Source organism: Bactrocera tryoni, chromosome 3 (assembly GCF_016617805.1).
Source record: "Bactrocera tryoni isolate S06 chromosome 3, CSIRO_BtryS06_freeze2, whole genome shotgun sequence".
Classification (NCBI taxonomy): domain Eukaryota; kingdom Metazoa; phylum Arthropoda; class Insecta; order Diptera; family Tephritidae; genus Bactrocera; species Bactrocera tryoni.
The window spans coordinates 5857702-5877777 of NC_052501.1; the positions used below are offsets into that span (position 1 = coordinate 5857702).

A 20076-nucleotide genomic window follows, 5' to 3' on the forward strand; every position below is an offset into this window, starting at 1 on the left:
TAAAATCAAGCCTGAACTTACCCATTGTAATTATGGTGCAGCTGATCGCTACTCGAAGGTGTTTGTGTGTCGAAAACTGAGCTATCCGGCGCCGCGTCACTCTGTGCTCGCAACTGCGCCTTGTGAAACTTCACCTCTTCCTCCACTTTCTCACGCTGTTTCTTCGACATTCTACCGAATTTTACAGCTGCAAAACATTAACGTCGCATTCATTATAATTTTTATAAATTTGCAAGAAAAATTATTAATAAGCATAGTTGTTGTTTTAATTTATGTGGCGTGCCACACTCACCATCACGACTCATTCCCAATTGTAGGCACTTTTGCAGTCTACAGTATTGACACCGATTGCGATTGACACGGTCGACAACACATTGTTTATTGCGAGGACACTGATAATTCACTACAGAACTTTGTGACCGGCGAAAAAAACCTTTACAACCTTCACATGTTATAACGCCATAATGTACGCCAGATGACTTGTCGCCACAGACTTTGCATGGAATTATTTCAATTTGAGCTGTAACAGAAAGAGAAAAAAAACATTTATGAGTTGATGATAGTTTGTAAATTTTTAAAATTTAGAGTTTTTATATGACAGTTGATAAACGATATTTTCGATTATGTAAAAAAGTTTGGTTATCTCTGTTCGAGAATCATTAGTACAGTTCATATAAATCAAGCAATTACAACGCTTTGCTCAGAACTCGCTGGAGTTACAGACGCTCAGAAATAATATTAAACTAGCAGCGCTTAATATGATAATAATCCTCTGACCGCTCACTGCTAATCACATCCGCGGAAAGCAGTCGCTGTTCCAATATTTTTAGAAAATAATGCAATTACGATGTAGCTATCAAAAAACATTTGCATTTTCTTCTAAGGGTAGATCAAATAAGCAATAATTGTAAAAATTTTTGGTGTATAATGGGGAAGTTGAAAAAAAGTTACAGCTGAAGTAATTCGCTACCTCGGACTGAGTAGGCAATTGAGAAGTAAATTCCTCTCTCGACGATAAAAAACCAAACTCTATAAGTCACTCATAATTCCCGTCCTGCAATATGGGGCAGAGGCTCGGACGATGACAACAACTGATGAGTTGACGTTGTGAGTTTTCGAGAGAAAAGTTTTGCTTTTATGGTCCTTTACGCGTTATCCACGGCGAATATCGCATTCGATGGAACGATGAGCTGTATGACGACACAAGAATTTTTCTATAAAAAGATAGAGACTGTATAAAATTGTGAAGTTTACGGAGATGATGCTGTATCAGTTGCGCCTCGCTCTGCTCGACCTACGGTTGAAAAAGTCAATGAAATTATGGAACAGATCATGGTCTAACCGTGGTGAAGCTCAACAAATGGCCGCAAAGCCAGGATTGACCCCTCGAAAGGTTATGCTGAGTGTTTGGTGGGATTGGAAAGAAATCATCCACTATGAGCTGCTCCAGCCTGGTCGAACGATTGATTCTACATTTTTCTGTCATCAACTGATGAGATTGAAGCAAGCAATCGAAAAAAACGGCCAGAACTGATCAACAGAAAGGGCTTCGTCTTCCATTAGGATAATGCTAGATCACACACATCTTTGATGACTCGGCAAAAACTGGGAGAGCTTGGCTGGGAAGTTTTGACGCATCCACCATACAGCCCTGACCGTGCACCATCGGACTACTATTTGTTTCGGTCAATGCAGAACTCCCTCAATGGAGTAAAGTTGGCTTTAAGAGCAGTCTGTGAAAATTACTTGTCGCATTTATTCGCCGAAAAACCAGAAAAGTTTTACACTGATGAAATAATGACTTTAGTGAAAAAATGGCAAAAAGTGGTCGACTAAAATGGTACATATTTGGTCCATTAAAGTTCATTAAAATATAAAGAAGTAAAACGAAGTTTCATTAGAAATACGAAAAGACTTTTCCGACTACCCAATATTACAATTGTATCAATATCGTAATACTCTGAATAGAGTTTATCAATTTTGTAATGCCCAAAAAATAATATCGAAGACTCATAACAGTTATATGAATAATCAGCGTGACTCGTTGACTCAATTTAGTCTTGTCCTTCCTGTCCGTATGTCGATCTGTCTGTACATACGCGAACTGGTTCCTCAGTTTTTGAGATATCAATCTTAAATTTTGCACAATTTGTTTTTATTCCAAACAAGCTACTCGTTTGTCGAAACTCTTGATATCGGACTAGTCTAACAGATAGCTGCCATGGAAACTGAGCGATCAAAATAAATTCTTGTATGGACAACTTCTCTATTTGATGAGATTTCTACACGAAATTTGGCAAATATGAAAAAATGATACAATCTCCGAACAAATTGTTCAGATAGAATAACTTTAGCCTATAGCTGCCATACGGATTTACCGATCAGAAATAAGATCTTGTATTTTTATTTGACAAGACGTCTTCACGAAATTTAGTATGGCTTATTGTTCAAGACAACACCTATTAAATTTAAACTAATATAGGCAACCAACTGGAATGGAACACTGAGTTTGTGAGCCACCATCGATGTTAAAATAATCAATTGGCACACACAGTAAGATTGTCTATAAAATTAGCCAGCATCGCTAATATTTTTTTAATAACTTTTTTGATTTCCATATATTTACAAACACACATTTGACATACTTTTTTAAGAACATTTTAACCCACTAAATTTTGCTATTATATAAATTTTTGCTTAAGCAAGTCTAAAAATTTTCGTTACAACAGTGTTTATATGATTTATTTAGACAAATTTAACTGGCTTTTCGAAATATTTTAAGCGTACACTTGTATTCAAAATATTTTATACTCAATAGAATCGATGGATCGTATCCAAAACAAATGTAAAGTGGCCCAAACGACACTTAACTTGTTGATGCAGGTAATTAAAGCAGAAACCGAAGCCACACTACTTCCTCTGCTCGCATGTTCTTTGTTGTGTTTTCGCAATGAAAAACTATGTCAAAGCTTTAAAACTTTTTGCCGCAAAACATTAGAAATAATGATAAAAAAAGTCACTTTGCAAACACTAATGTGCGGCGACAGCTTAAAAATAGCAATACAACAGCAGCAAAAACATAAGTCTTTGCACCTATGTACATACTATATACATACATATGTACATATTGCGTATGTACGAGTATGAGTAAAAGCGCGAGCAATATTAGCATGCTGAAACCGAGTAATTAAAGCATAAATGACATTAAAGCAAAGACAAGACTATCGAAGAATTATCAAAGCAGCAACAACAACAATAGAACACTGTCAAAAGGCCAGCCGGGTGCCTAAGCTACGAGCAGGATCGGAGCGCTTTATCAGGCATACATATTCTAAACTTTTTTTTATGATTTATTTACTTTGATTTGCTTTGCTGCCTCTTTATGACCTATGCCACCCCTAAGCAGAAGCGTCTTGCCGCTGACGCCTCGACAATGTAATAAAACCGAGTGTATTACTCACTACACCTCATCAAGGATCGAGCGGCAGCTTGTCACGCACAGAACGGAACCTAATGTTTGCATACAACATACCTATACATACATATGTACATGCATTCATATGTATGCGCACAGCAATATTTACATAGAAATGTGTGTTTAGTGTTTATTAGTGAAATGACAAGTATTCGAGATGTCAATGAACTTTCTTTGGATTTATAACACACATCAAATATATTGTATTGTATTGTATTGGATAGTGTTGATATTGTTCTTGCTGTTGTTGCCATTGTTGTTGTTGTAGTTGAAATGTGCTGTGCAGGCAAGACGCTCGGTGCTCGAACGCCGTTTGGCGCGCACATAAATATTTCGAAACCATATGAAACGAAATGAATGAGCAAACAAATGGCTATAGAATATTATGTGAGCTTTCGGAGCTTTACGCTTTCGGCGCTCTCTGTTAAGCAGCGCTGTGAGCTTTGCTATTTGTTTGCTAATTTATGCGCTCTTATTTTTTGCTCTTAAATTCACACTCTTCAAAGCATAATTTTAAATATTTTCGCGTTTTCTGCAACTCTTCAAAGTTTTCTTGCGCCTTGTGTGTGGCTGTGTGCTTGAGCATAACTAAAGATTTGTGTGAATTACATTCATTCATAGTTGCGGTACGGAAAATGTGAGCTTTCTGTTGTTGTAGCTTTTGTGTTGTTGCGCTGCAAGTGATTAGGCTATCGCTGGGGGTTGACTGCGCCAGCTTGACAAGCAGCAGCTTGTCTTAGCAGCGCGTTATGCCGTAATTTTTTATTGCATCTTTTTTTTAACAATTTTATATTCTTTTAATTGCGATTTGTTGCTTGCAAGCGCACATTAAAGTCGCTTGGGTTAAACGAATATGGTAAGAAAAGTAAGTAAAGATAAAATTGATAATTGCGATTTGCAAGAATTATCAGCTCATTGATCTTTTATGTGTTTTTATTGTTTTATGTGCCAATATAGATTTGATTTTTATGGAACTGCGGGTTTATTACAAGCTTTGTGGTTTGTTGAAAAGCAATGTTTTCCAACTCAAATACGTTTGGAATTATTTTGCTATTAATGCTTTAAATCAAACGGAACTTTGTTAAATTTAATTGAAATACACAAATTATAGCAATATTATTTAAAACTAGATATTTATTTTTTTTTCAATTCAAATTTATTTTAAAAATTAACCGTAAGTTTTACAAGCCAAATCTGTGACTTCGTCTTGAGGAAGAAATCGTTACCCAAAATGTATAAACCTCTACTATTGGGTTCAGATCACTACTATTATCATCGTAAATTAGTGAAAAAGTTAAGACGTACCAATCGCGATCTCCGACGGCGTTAAAAAAAAATCACTCCCACTGCTTTCTCCGTGGATGAAACCTAAGAATATTCTATACGACATAATATCGTCCTTACGGTCGGGAAAAAAACTAAAATTGTGAAAATGGCGGTATTTTTAAAAGAAAGATCTAAAACTAGTAAACCATTGTATGGAGACGAGACTGTACAGAGCAAATCGGGACGCGACATTGATAGTAGCGAATTGTTGGAGTAAAAATCTGCAAAAAATTGTTGTCTCAGCAGGCTGAAGAGAAATTTTTCACCAACTTCCCCCCTCTTCTTCACTGCATGTGAACAACATCCAGAGAAAGTTTAATAGTGGAAGGATCATTTGCCTTAATGTAATAATTCAAACAAATTTTAAAAATGTTTTTTCCAAGAAAACGCATTTAATAATCAACTGATTGAGAAGGACGTTGGGACCAAAGATGCGCACCTATGAGAGCTGCCCCTGCTACGATGTCGAAATCATGATTGCCGACTTTAACGCCAGGGTGGGCAAAGAATGTATCTTTGGCACAACGGTCGGTAAATTCAGCCTCCACGATGAAACATCCCCTAGTGGGTTGAGACTGATCGACTTCGCCGGTGCCCGAAATATGGTTATCTGTAGTACTAAATTCCAGCATAGAAAAATTCATCGAGCTACCTGACTGTTTCCGGATCAAAAGGTCAGCAACCAGATCGATCATGCAAGGTTAGTCGTCGAAAAGCTGCAATCACAACAGTCAGTCGAACGATTTTCTACTCGACTTGCACTCCAGCTCAATGACGGCACTCATCAGCAACTCGGTATAATGTACGGCATTTCAAGCTCCGTAAGTACAGTTATAAACGAAACCATTGGTTTTCGGAAAAGGCAAAAGATAAGCCGGAGAAAACGGATTGCCTACCCCGCAACGTTACAATCGACCACAACACGTGTAGGATGGAACCAAGAGGTGAAGAGGAAAGCGAGACGCATTTGCAGACAAAAAAAAGAGAGGTCGAAAATCGTGAGTATGAAAGCTGACCGACAGTAATGCACCTAAAAGAAGATTTCAAGAGCGGATCATACTCTTGTAGAATCCCCAGATGTGATCTAGTGACTGATGCCCAGAGCTTATCAAAATTATGGAGGGAACACTTCTCCTGTTGGATGGCAGTGAAAACAGAACACCAGAAGATGGTGAACCCGATTCCCCAATTGATGACGATATAGCGGACGTTCCATTGCCCGACCATGAAGAAAGTTCGAATAGCCATTATCCTTTTGTAGAACAACAAAGCGGCGGAGCCTATGGAGTGCCGGCCGAGCTATTTAAATATTTCTTTTAAATATGAGCGGACTCTGATTTAGTCTGACAGGAACCATTTTTTTAACCTTTGGTTAGTAGCACTGAAATCTGAAGAGCAAAGTATATATCTCTTTTGAAGAAGTATTTTGACCAAGTGATGACCTCGCCGAGTTTCTAAGGAGGCGTCAGTTATTCAAAATACATACATACATATGTATGTGTCTATGTTACATATGTACCTATGTATATCTATGCAGACAAAAATATTTTTTGAAACAACTTCACACCTTAAAGAAGTCTTTTTGCAACACAAAAAACATATTTCTAAAATTGACTAAATTCCCAGTACTTCAGTCGAGGCTGTATGAATAAATGTATGTATGTGTATCGGCATCGGCTTGTTTTCCGTCATTTCAGAAATTATTATTATGTAAATAAATGTAATCTGTGTATGTGTGGGTGTTGTATGTAAGTGGCGTATAAATAATTTTGTAAAAAGCTGATCTCTTGCAGCTTCACAGTCTTACGAATTGTTTGCATGCGAAAAAGAATACAAAATGTGTATAGTATGTGCAGCGCATTCTTGTGAGTGTTTTTGTGCATGTGTGCGTGTTTTTTTGCAGAAACGCTTATCTTGTCGGCGTAGCGTGCAGTTGGCGTCTTAATCGCCGCTAGTGCTAGCGAGGGGTTAAGCCAAGTGGAGGAGGCAAAGCCAGCGCGAGTCACCTTCTCGTATAAATAATAAAAACAATAACAAAAACAAACTAAAATAGACGCGAAAAAATGAATTAAAGCGAAACAAAAAATGCAAACGCAAATTTCGACGAAATAAAAAATCGTAGACATTTGTGTGTATGTATGTATGTATGTAGGCAAGTGCAGGAAATTTTGCATTTAGCTTTGCTTGTATGTATATTTGTGTGCATTTATGTATATGAATATAATATACTATATGTACGCATGTGTGTGTGCGCCAATCAACTCGCATGCATTTGACAAATTCAAGTGCTCCCCACCTGTGACTGGGCGTCACAAAGGCAAAAGTAAAATGAAATGAAAATAGGAAATTATAAAAATAAAACTATTAAAAAACGCTTTTATTATTACTTTGGGTTTTTCTACATTTTTGTGCGCTTTTTAAACATGCAATATTCGCATGACGTGCGCCAATGATTGCCAAGTGCAATATTAACCAATAACACTTAATTATGAAAAATGTGGAAAAAAATATTGCTGATAAAAGAAAAATAGAAACAAAAAGGATGTTAACTTCGACTGCAACGAAGCTATAATACCCTACAGAGATGCATTTCTTTAAGTGTTATAGAAAGTACTTTATCTTGATTTCGGTCGGTCAGTTTGTAAGGCAACTTTATGCTATAGTTTTCGACCTAAGCAATATTTTAGGTGACTGTAGTGTTATCTTGTACAATAATCTATGTCAAATTTCCTAAATTTATGTTGACAAATTAAAAATTTTTCCATACAAGAACTTGAGTTTGATCGGTCAGTTTGTAAGGCAGCTATGAGTTATAGTATCCGCTATCGGCTTTTCGGATAAATGAGCTGCGTTTGAGAGAGAAAAAGGCGGGAGCAAAATTTCAGATTAATATTGTGATTGGTAACACTCGAGATATACGACTGCAAAGACATCTATTGACAACATACGAAAATACTTTTTCGACTACCCCAAATCGGGGTTAATTCCCGTATATATATACTTACATACGAACAGACAAATGAACATGTCTACATCGACTCAGCTCATCACATCGTTACAGGCTTCGTGGTAAACTTAATTTGCCCTGTTCAGGGTATAAAAAAATACTTCTCTGAGGATATAGCACGCGAGTCACTTAAATATATATTTATTAGCAGTTTGACCCGGATTTTACGAATTGGTTTTATGAACATGACGTCGAAACTGTCCAACAATGACGCTCCAAAAATGAGACAAAACTCAATGTACCAAAACTCGTTGAAGACACCGTAGACCATCCCAGTCTCGGCTTTTAACAAATGTATGCAAAATTGGCCTACACATTTCCATGGCTCAAATAAGCTTATTTGGAAACATTTGTATTAAGGTACACGAAAGTGTGGATTTTTTCAGTCTGGTTCAAATTTGACCAGATGTATGTATGTACACCTCTACTTAACTATTAGGCCCCATTCGAAGGTTCCAATGCTACAATAAACAAATATTTAGAATTCAACCTAAGATACATGAAAATGAGAGGTTTTCAGTCCGGGTCAAATTTGATCAGGTATATACCTATATAACTATTAGGCACTATTCGAAGCTTGCCATAAAAATAAATAAATAGTTGTAATTCTACTTAAGATACTTCAAAATTCAGGTTTTTTTTCAGTCCGGGTCAAATTTGATCAGGTGTATATATAACTATTAGACACCATTTGAAGCTTGTAATGCTATAAAAATAAACAAGCAGTTAAAATTCCACTTATTACTTAATATGGTGTAATTGAGACACTCAAAAAAGCAAGTATTTATTGTTTATAGCTTACAAGTTGACTACTTTGGCATCCAGAAGATAATCAATATATTGAAAAAGTAAACTTTGCACTTGTCACAAATATTAACTGTAAACCATACATACCTACATACATACTTATGTATATGTACATATAAGCAAATACACACTCATACATATGTATGTATATGTGTCCATATAGTTTTTATCATTGTTAATTTATGCCTCGTAAAATTAAATGCAACGCGAACGTGGAAACTTCCAAGAAGTCGCCTGCCAGTTAAACTGTAAAAATAAAAAAATATTTGTTTTCGGCATTTTTTGCGCTTTATTATTGTTATTAAGTTTGCGTATTTTTTGGCAGTGAGCACAGGCCAAAATTTGTTGCCTTTGTCAGTGCCTCTGCCTCTGCTGTTGTTGTCGTTGCTTTTGTTGTTGCAACTGCATTCCAATAACAGAATTTGCCAACAGAAATTTGTATGCGACGACAACGAGCAATAAAAAGCAATGTAAACAACAAAAATAACACATACACACACATATATGAGAGCGTGTAAACACACGCACGCATTGGCACGCAAGCGATGCGACGTCGCTCGGAAGGTGCAACGAATGCATGCCACAGTACATTGTTGTTCTTTTGATGGCTTACATATAACATGTCAGAGGCATTTGTTGTTTTGCCGTGTTGTGTTGTTATTGTTGGCGTTGTCGTCGTTTTATTGCATTTTGAGGATAAAGCGGGTCTGTGGGCCGGTGCAACGCTGCAGCGTTGAAATGCGAAAATAAAACAAAACCAGCAACAACAATAATGCAAAAACAAATGCACCAATTCAACAGCGAAGACAAATGCGAAGTGACGGTGCGCGCGCGCGGCGAGTGCGGCGATAGGCGCGAACGATTGCACAAGCGACACGGCACAAGCACCGCCGCCAGCAGCAGTAGCGGCAGTTACAGTGATAATAACAACAAAAACAAGAACAACAGCAGGCACTAAAGTCATATAGCCGCATTCAAGCAAGTAGCAGAGTAGCGAAGACTAGTCGATGCAACAATAAAAGCAACAGCAGCAACAACACTGAGCAGCCAAGAGCCAGCCGCAGCCGCCTCGTATGGCAAACAGCAAAGCAACCAGCGCGAATCAACCATTCAAGCAGCCAGGCAGTCAGGCAGCCAGCCAACGCTGATGAATCGTTCGCTTTGAGCGCTTCGGATCGCATTCGTATTCGCAAAGCCGCTTCGTAAGTGGGTCAACGCGATGTGGGGTCATTGCACTGCAGAAAACACTTTGCAGTTAGCACGTCGCTGGCGCATAAGCACAGTGAGTACAAGCAAACAACACACACACACACACACATGCATACGCGCTTCCATACAGAATAGTTGCTTGCATGTGGCTCCAACACTAGTAGGCGACCGCAGCAACATCAACAACATAAACTCACACAAACACACACACACGTGAGAGCGCGTAGTTGCGCCGCGCTTGCAGGCCATTAGCGGCTCCACTACATCATTTTAATCGACGGCGCCGTTGACGTTCACGCCGGCGTCTACTTGAGCGAGAACTTGTCGCGCCTCATACACATATTGGCGCTGTGTGCTCCCTTAGTTTGTGGCAACAACGGCTCCATTGGCTCTTCGTCGCTCTTAAAGCGCGCGTTTTGCTCTCGCTAACAGCATTGGCGCTCGCCGGCAGCGCCTAACAATTGCAGGCGTCTGTTCTATTCGGTTGCAGGCGGCGACGCTGCAGCGCTGCGCCAACTATTCTCCGCTATTTTATTCAATTTCTATTCAGCTTTTGTGCGCTATTCATTATCGGTTGTGCGCTTGTATAAGCTTCTAATGAAGTTCTCACAAGCATGTGTGAGAGTGTGTGTATGTGTGTGTGCAGCAACTATTTTGGTATTTGACTTTGCTGTCTGGTTTGGTTCGGTTCGGTTTAGCTGCGTCTAACTCCTTCTTCGTAATTCTAACTCCGCAACAACAATAACTCATATTTAATCACAAGTAATACATTGATGACAGACACATGTTAAATGCAGATAGTTGAGCGTGTGTGTGTGTGTGAGTAGATATATAAATATGTATATATGTATGTATGCAGTTATGAATGTGGCTTTGTAGCGGCATTAGCATCAGTGTGTTATTGGGTCCAACGTACGCTTCCAGATGTGGCAAATGCGATAGCTGCGCGCTGCTTTTAAAGTCGCCAAAGAATTTATTTTTCTAGCAATTATTGTATGTATATATGTATGTTCGTGTGTGCATTGCATGTAAGCACGTACAATCTATAATCGTGTGCCTCGTCCACAGTGTGTACGAATCTTCCCGATTCCCTCGCGTGCGCTTAAACATTTGTCACTCATGTCGTTGCTAATGTCAGCGCTGTTGCTGATTTTCAATTATTCTTGACAATAGCCGCCTTTCTAATCATCTGGCTGTGAAGCGATTGGCCCAAAATTATTTTATGTTTGCGTGTTAATTTTGAAATAAATTCTTTTTGCGTCTTCTGCGTTTAACTTAATTCTAAATTAGCACATATCACTTCAAATTAGAAAAAAATTTTGAGTTCTCAGTCCAACAATCTATTCTATCTTTCTTATGCAGACTTTACTATGATTAAGTGTTATCCAATTGGTATTAGAAGTTTCTTGATCTCAAGCTTCATATGTTAAGTTGTCGCAAATTTGGTTAGGATAACTTACAATTTTCGTAAACATATTTACATTAGAGAAAGTGGATTTTTTTTATAAAACCGCGTATGCTGGAAATGTTCTACCGATTTTGAATGCTCGATACCGGTACTGAATACTCTTGATCTAATTGATGATCTTCTGGAGAACTTCTGCAAAAAAGCGGCGAGGAAGATTTTCTTGCTTAAAATTATCTCAAGTCTAAAAAACAAAAAAAGTTTATTTTAACTATAGGTGAATACAGGTATAAATTGGAAGATATTTAAAATTAGACTATTGGCAAAATTTTTTGTGAACAAATTTACACTTCAAAGTGCCTTGAAAATCGAAATTATTGCCAAAACATTATTGCTTCGATCTTATCAGTCGAATATAGGATAGTCGAAAAAGTCTTTTCGTATTTTCAATCAAACTTCAACTTTTTTATTTTTTTTCTATTTATAATTAACAAAATATGTACAGTTTTAGTCGACCACTTTTTGTCATTTTTGCGCTAGTCACATTGTTCTATCAATATAAAACTTTCCTTTCTGTTGATCAGTTCTGGCCGTTTTTTCGATTGCTTGCTTCAATCTCATCAGTTGTTGACTGTAAAATGTAGAATTAACCCTTCAACCAGACTGGAGCTGCTCATAGTGTATGATTCCTTTCCAACCCCATCAAACACTCAGCATAACCTTTCGAGGCGTCGTTCCTGGCTTTGCGACCATTTGTTGAGCTTCATCAAGCTTGTACTATGATCTTTTTCGCACATTATTGTCGTATTTGATCCACTTTTCGTCTCCTGTTACCATTCGCTTCAGAAATGGTTCGATTTCATTTCGTTTCAGCAAAGAATCGCAGATGTTAGTTCGGTCCAATAAATTTTTCAAAGACAATTCATGTGGTACCCAAACATCGAGCTTCTTTTTGTAGCCAGCCTTTTTTAAATGGTTCATAACCGTTTGATGATGAATGTTAAGTTCCTTAGCGGTATCATGGCTGTTGGTCTTGGTCCATCTTTTCCATAATTTCATCGCTTTCTCAACGATAGGTTGACCAGAGCGAGGTGCATTTTTCACACTGAAATTTCCAGAACGGAAGCTAGCGTACCATTGTAGTGCTACGCGAGCTGATACAGCATCGACTCCATAAACTTCACCAATTTCATTGGTGGCTTGCGAGGCATTCTTACCTTTTGTATAAAAAAATGTTTAATATAAATAGCGAATTTCCTCACTATTTTCACTTATTTTTGAACAGCTGTAACTTTTTTTCAACTTCTTCAAATTTAATTTTTGTTGGTTAAATGAAGCTTAAAATCTCACCTTTCCAACATTTTATGATATGGCATCATAGGTAGCAATGTAGATGTACGACTGCAACGACATCTATTGACAAAATACGAAGAGGCTTTTTCGATTACCCAATATTTAAGGCGGCTTCTCTGCTTCCTGACTTATGAATTTCGATTCAGGAAGTAGAGTATTGCTATGTTTTTTGTGATTTTAAAAATCTAAATATCGATCCAGGATGTAAAAGCTGCTTTTAGAGTTTTAGATATGGCCAGGGCTTGTTGCTAATAATTATCATACAGCTACTCTCCCAAAGAATTCCCAGCTTTCAATTGTATATATTGAATCCAGATAGTCCAACAAATTAGAAGTTTTTGCAGTTGAAAAATTTACTTGCCCCTAAGTTGATACATAACTCGCTTAGAAATAGCCATTAAGTTCAATATCCATATCATAAAACATAATAAATGCCATAATTTACTAACAATTCATTAAGAGTAAAAAAATAATAATATAATACAAAAATTGTGGAATTGATTAACCTTCACTTAACATATTTATTGCGATTTCAGCAGTACTTTGTAAGCGGTAGAAATCGAATTTCTTGTAGAACGGCCGACAACGGTTGTGAAATCCCAAAGAAGATATCACCAAAAGATAATCGTCTAAAATGAAAATTATAGCCCTGACGCTATGCATTTAGCGCTTGGCTTGCTAAAATTATATAAGTTTTCGCTGTTTTCCGAATACTTCAAATGCGGTTTCGGTTGCGGTTACGTTTGCGGTGTGTGTAATAAATCTGGTTTTGTGCTTTTTTCGCTGATTTAAAATACTTGTTGTTCGTTTTGTTGTTGTTTACTTTTATTTTTGGGTTATTTTTTGTTTTGTGTGATTTTTGGTTAAGAACAAAACTTTAGACTGAGCCTTGGGGCTGTGTGTTGCAACATGCCCACAAGCGGTTACGCATTGTTGCAACGAGGAACAACAAAAATAACAACAACAACGACGAGAAAAAAGGCAAACAATGACTGAGCTGTGTGAAAGAACGAACAAAAACGAATTGAGAATTGCAGCAACTGCTAAAGCAATAGAATGCAACGGTGTGTGCAGTCATTAAAAAAAAAGTAATTTCGAATAAAAAAAAAACAGCAACAACAAGTACGGCGAAGCACTGCAAATAAGAAGAGGAATAAAAATGCAACGAATCCACAATAAAGTTAAGAACTTTAGCAGCTTTAAAGCGGACACGACGGACACAAGAACGGCCGGATTAAAAAAAAACGCAGAGAACCAACAACAAAAACCGATGAAAAATATATATATGTATGTGAATAAGCCGAAAACGGGTTTCAGCAATTCAAATAAAAAACGCCCGAAAATATACGAAAACAACTACCAAAAACTACACACACACACACACACACAAGTCTTTGAATGCAATTTCTGCGTATACGAGTATATGTACATATGTATATACATACACACATGTATGTGAGCGCGCTTGTAAAAACATCCTAACGTGCAAATTGCTTGCTGGCCGCCAGATAGTCATTCAAACCGAGTAACCGAGTGACTGATAGGTGGACGGACGGACGTGCGGACTTGCGGACGCGTATACGGACGGACATACATACATACTACATACACATATATGTATTTTTGTATACCCACAAAACCAATAAAGTCACTAAAGCGGTTATTGTGGTGGCTTGAGCTGTTGTTGTTGTAGTTGTATTTGCAGTCGCAAAGCTAAATGAAATACAACAACAACGAAAACAATGGCAATGTGTGAAAAAAATATGACAACAACAGCATGTAAACACATACAGCCTACAAAAGCAATGGCGACCACCTAAGCGCGTTGGAAGTGCATTGCTGTGAATAAATAGCAGCAACAACAACAAAAGCAACGAAAAACACACAAACGAAAAAAATAAGCCGCATAATAATCGCAACAACAAAAATGTAATAACGCTGAAAACATCGGCAACAAAAACAAAGAAACGACAAAGAACACGACACAGCTACAACACAACAACACGCTGGCGGCGGGTAGCGGGCGACGGGCGACGGGCAACGGCAGCCGACAATTGCTGCCATATTGCAGTGGAAGTCAGTCAGCCAGCCAGTGAGCCACTCAGGCAGTCAACAATAATAGCAACATCGCCGCTAACCAACAACAATTGCAATAACCATTAGACAACAACAACGACAATAACAGCAATAAGAATAACAATAACGACAACAACAACAGCAACATCAGCAGCGACATCAACGCAAATTAGAGTTTTTCCCCATTCGTTTATTTTTGTTTTAGCATTTTTTTGCAGTTTTCTGTTTTCTGTTTTTGTTTTGCTTTTTCGCCGTTTTGTTTTTGCTTTGTGTTTTTCTTCTAACTAATATCCGTCCTTGGCTGGTGTGTTCAACTTTGTCCTACTTATTTTCATTTGTTGGCTCTAAACTCGGTGCCTCATAGTTGCATGCGCGCACACCAGCACTAGCACCAGCACCAACACCAAAACCGGCACCAATACCAGCAACAGCAACAACAGCCACAGCAAGAGGAAAACAACAATACCAGCAGCAAATGCAAGCATGCGAATAAAGATACTAAAACCAATACACACACTTACAAACAAACCCAAACACACACATATGCACAGTCGCTAGCACGAAAGCACCAAAACAATCACACGAACAATCACATTCATTCGCACTCAGCGCCTGGCTGGCAGCTGGTAGCTGGCAGCAAGCAGACGACGGGTCCGGTGGGTGGCGGTCGGCGGCCCGATGACACAGTTGCAGGCAGGCGAATCGGCGAATTGGCGAACACAACAGAAAATGCAACACAAACACAGACGCGACCACAAACACATGCACACACACAAACAACGGCATGCATGTGTGGTTGGTGTTGGTGGTGGCTGTTGTCGGTGCGCGCACCGAAAAGCAAATACAGACACAAAGCGAAGCGAAAACGAGGCGGCAGACACAAACGCAAATAGCGCAGCGGCTCAGCAATGCAAGGCGATGCGTTCCGTTGCGGTGGCTGTGTAGCATTGTGTGGCTACGGCGCTGGTTGTTAGGGCGGTGGGGCAGTGGGCCCCCACACACGCACTCACACACATATGCACGCACCACTTTAGCTAGGAACGCACGCGAATTCACGCAAAACTAATCGACGTAAAGTGTGTGCAAGCAGCCAGCTGTGTGTGTGTGTGTGTAGTCAAGCGACCCATCGGCCGTTCAAAGAAGCAACGCAACGGCAAAGCGCGCACATGATCAGCAGCAAGCGGTGGGCTGGCGGGCGGATGGCCAATCGAGTGAGTTGTTCGCGCAGATAAGATACGCAGATGCGTTGCAATTTAGAAACAGCTATTTGCAACGGCGATAAAAGCAACAACAATGACGTTAGATTATAGCGAAATACGAAGAAGATGAAATAACAAATAGAATTAAAGCATTAATTAAAATTGGAATTGTGTTAGAAGCCCTTGTATGTATGTATATATATTGGTTTGTGTATAGACTGAGATCTATATAGATTAGGATTTTCGTAGAAAAATAGGTGTGGAATTTGTGCACTCTTTAATATTTCATTACCTTCCTTTAAAATTTTTTTTTGTGAAAATGTTTTATTTAAAATTTTATTAATGTATACATATATTGTATCTAGAGAGTAAGGTTTAAAAATGTCAAGAGAAGAAATAAATGAAACTGTACTACTGCAATGGAGCTTTCTAAAACATAGTTTCTGCAGCTTTAAAGGAAACTTCTGTTAAGTGAAAACTCCAACTGGGTTCGGAAAGACTTTCGGAGGATGAGTAGCCGCACAGTCTTGTGAACGCAAGACAATTTAAAAATGTGTCCACATTCATCTTCAAACTGTGTTATATATTTAACAATATATGTATACGGTCAGCTACATGTTTTAAGTCGCTTCAAAGCATCCACAAATCTTTAAGCGACCTTTTGAATGTAGAACAAGAAAAAACGTTAACTTCGGCTGTACCCAAACTGTAACACGCGTCACAGGTGCAGTTTTAATGGCATAGAAGTGTATAAAATGATCTTTATTTTGATTTTCATTGGATAGTTTATATGACAGATACATATATGCTATAGTCGTCCGATCTGAACAATTTGTTCTGAGGCTCTACTGCTGACTTGGAGAATAAGCTATATTAAATTTCACGAAGATATCGCATAAACTAAAATAGTTTTCCGTATTATAACTTGATTTTGATTGATCAATTTGTATGGCAGTTATACGCTATAGTGATCCGATCTGAATAATTTTTTTAGTGGTTGTAGCGATTTCTTGGACAATATTCTGTATCAAATTTCATGAAGATAAATTATCAAATAAAAAAGTTTTCCATACATAGACTTGATTTTGATCGATTAATTTGTATGGCAGCTAAATGCTAGAGTGATCCGATCTGTATAATTTATTTAGTGATTTATAGCTATTTCTGGGATAATAATCTATGTCAAGTTTTGTGAAGAAATCTTGCCAAATTAAAAAGTTTTCCATACAAGGACTTGATTTTGATCGCTCACTTTGTATGCCAGTTGTAGCCTATAGTTGCACAATATCGATACTTCAAGCAAATAAACTTGGTAAGAAAAGGTCTACAAAATTTCAGATCGATTTTTCAAAAACTGAGGGTTCGCATATATAGAGGCGTAAAGACGGACTGCCGGCGTTCTAAATTGACTCAGCTCGCCACGCTAAATGCTGATCATTTATATACAGAGTCGCTGATGATTCCGAGCATGTTAAATAGCTCAATAAATACGAAATAATATTGATTTCGAAACGAAGTTAGCCGGATATTAATGATATTTAATGAAAACCAAAACAAAAAGACCAGCCGCTTTTAACTTATTTCACTTATTAAACTTAGAAAACACACTAAGACATTTTAATTATGCTTTGAAAGCACATGTAATATGCACATATATGTAAATATGTATTTAATTAGACAAAAACAATAGATATATGCATGTATGTGTGCGCATAAATATTTTCATAATACACTTGTTAGCTGGTGGTCTGCGCTTATCGTTCGCATTGACCACCGGGGCGTATGAGCACTTTGCGCGTAGGCATGCATGTACATATGTATGTGTATTTGTTTAAATATTTGTAAGCGCAACGAGTTATTTTGCGTGCACGCACATTTCAATGCATGTAAATACATATGTATAAATAAATATTTATGCGACTGCATTGCGATGCGTTTTTCGGCGTGTTCATCGCTGCTGTCTTCATTAAGGCGACTCGCGCTTGCAGTTTTTCGAATAAAGTTAGATCGATGATGGATGATTGCCAGGAATATTCGAAACGGGCGGTTGCGGATATTCTGGCAGCGCGAGCTTGCGAGATAATTGGAAATAAATACAAAAACAAAAAAACAAACAAAAATTTAAAAAAATAAAAAAAAATAAAATAAATAAAAAGTGAAAAAATACTAGTAAAAATGCGTGGCAAATAGATGGAAGAGTGCGCATAAAGCTTGTGTGTGTGTGAACAAATATTTACTCTTACAAGTGTTAGCTGCGCGCTGTGTCTATTGCAAGCTGCTCCGACATGCGTGTGTGTGCTTGTTTGTGCTCACTCAATTTGTTAATGCGATTCTAGTTTTGCGCTTTTGTGCATTGCGTGCGAAGTTTTGCAATAGCAGCGACTTTTCCATTTTTAACTTGTTCACACTTTTGTATATATTGATATAGAGCCATAATATGCGTATGCGCATGTTTGTAAATATGTATGTATACCGCTGTGGCAATATAGTAAGACTTCAAACGCTTTGTGCGCTTGTAATTTAATTATACTCATTAGCGTTAAACAAGGCAAGCGCATTGCTGTTCTAAAAAAATTGCATAGTCGTTTTAAAAGAGAACTGATTACATACATATTTCGAAGTAAAATAGCATTTTTAAAATTTGCTTAAGCCCTATTTTCACCGCATTTGAAGCCAGAGCTTTTAGAGCAGTAAAGAGGAAATTCTAATTTTGATAATAAATAATTATTAGGAAACAGGTTTGAAATATTTTGCAAAGCATTTCTTTATTTAATGGCAGTTGGTGATGATTTTATCCGATTTTAGGGCTATGTATTTATTATTAAAGGTTATACCCATGTGCAAGCTCGAGAAAGGCATTTCTATGTATTAGGAGTTAGTAGTTTTAGCAAATAAATAAAAAAATGTTAATTTACTAAGTATAACAATATTTATATATAAAAACTACGTGCCACGTTATTTGTCCGCGATGGATTCCTAAACTACTGAACCGATTTCAGTAAAGCTTAGCACACTGTGTCCGATTTGAACCAACTTAGAAGATAGGATAGTAAAAACAATTCATAAATGAAGAATATAGTGAAAACTCTATTAAATGGACGCTCTATTAAGCGGACATCTCCATTAATCATGCACATTGTTGATGTTTATTAAGTACAATCTATTAAGCGGATAACTGTATTAACTGGACAGAAAGGCTTGTAACCAGACATTGAGAAAGCAGCCTTAAATCCGTTATTTTTTCCAATGAAATTTATTTTATGAACATACATATTCAAAATTAAATCTCATGTGCAATCCCTTGGATTCTTATACCGACAAAAACGTTTTCCCCTTTATTCGTAAATAAAATTTCCGCTATATTGAATAGTTTATTATATGAATAATAGCACAGCAACGTGACACTTAAATTCAAAAACGTGTTATGGCCGCGTCGCCGAAAAAAGGCTATAAGGCGGTGGGAAGGATATTTCTGATTAGAATCAACTTAAATCCAAAAATCAAAAATAATTATTATTACTATAAATGAATAAGTAATAATATAGTACATCGTAAAAAATTTCAAAATTTTGCGTTTGATAAAAATGTACCAAAGTCGTTCTTTATGAAAAAATAAATTTCCGAGTTGTTTAAAAAGTCGAAATTATTATCAAAAATTTTATAATTTCAACTATTATCTGACTTTATATATAAGAAGATCGTGTAAAAAATTTGTGTCGATCGGTCAAGCCGTTTTGAAGAACTTTTTCTAACCGAAGAAAACGCGAAGAAAAATTTTGAGAGCTGATTAATTTAAGGGGTTGCAAAAAATCAATTTATTATTATCTTATTAAATTCTATAACAGCTCTGGGATATTGTCCTAAATTTTCAAATTGATGCGAGTAATAATTTCGTAGATACAGCCTAGAGAACTTGTGCGCTCGAGACTAGCTAGGCTAAGTGCGCCATTTTTAAACGCGTTTTTTCGAAACTGTGTTTTTGAAGTCGGTTTGCAGGATTTCTCGAGAACTACTCACATCCGATCTTCATGGTTTTTTTCAAAGGTCTTTAAGATACAATTCTTTAAGACTTGGACGAAGGATTTTTTTGATTACAACTATTTGAAAAAAACAAATTGCTGTGAAATTATCATTTTTTGTAAAAATATCTGCCAAAAATGCAATTTTTTGTTTTTTCTATTTTCGTTCGTCCAAGTTCTAAATTAACGTTGTAACTAAA

The 20076-nt window shown here is 37.3% G+C and overlaps 1 protein-coding gene across 2 annotated transcripts in view; it reads right to left on the reverse strand.

The window, feature by feature from the left end:
* LOC120771449 (probable nuclear hormone receptor HR3) overlaps positions 1–20076 on the reverse strand; it is a 78097-nt gene that overhangs the window by 6607 nt on the left and 51414 nt on the right. For both annotated transcript variants that reach the window (XM_040099457.1, XM_040099458.1), the window contains exons 2-3: positions 293–520; positions 22–187 (exon numbers count right to left, since the gene is read on the reverse strand). In XM_040099457.1, the coding sequence (XP_039955391.1) occupies positions 22–187; positions 293–520 (394 nt within the window). The remainder of the gene's footprint in view (positions 1–21; positions 188–292; positions 521–20076) is intronic.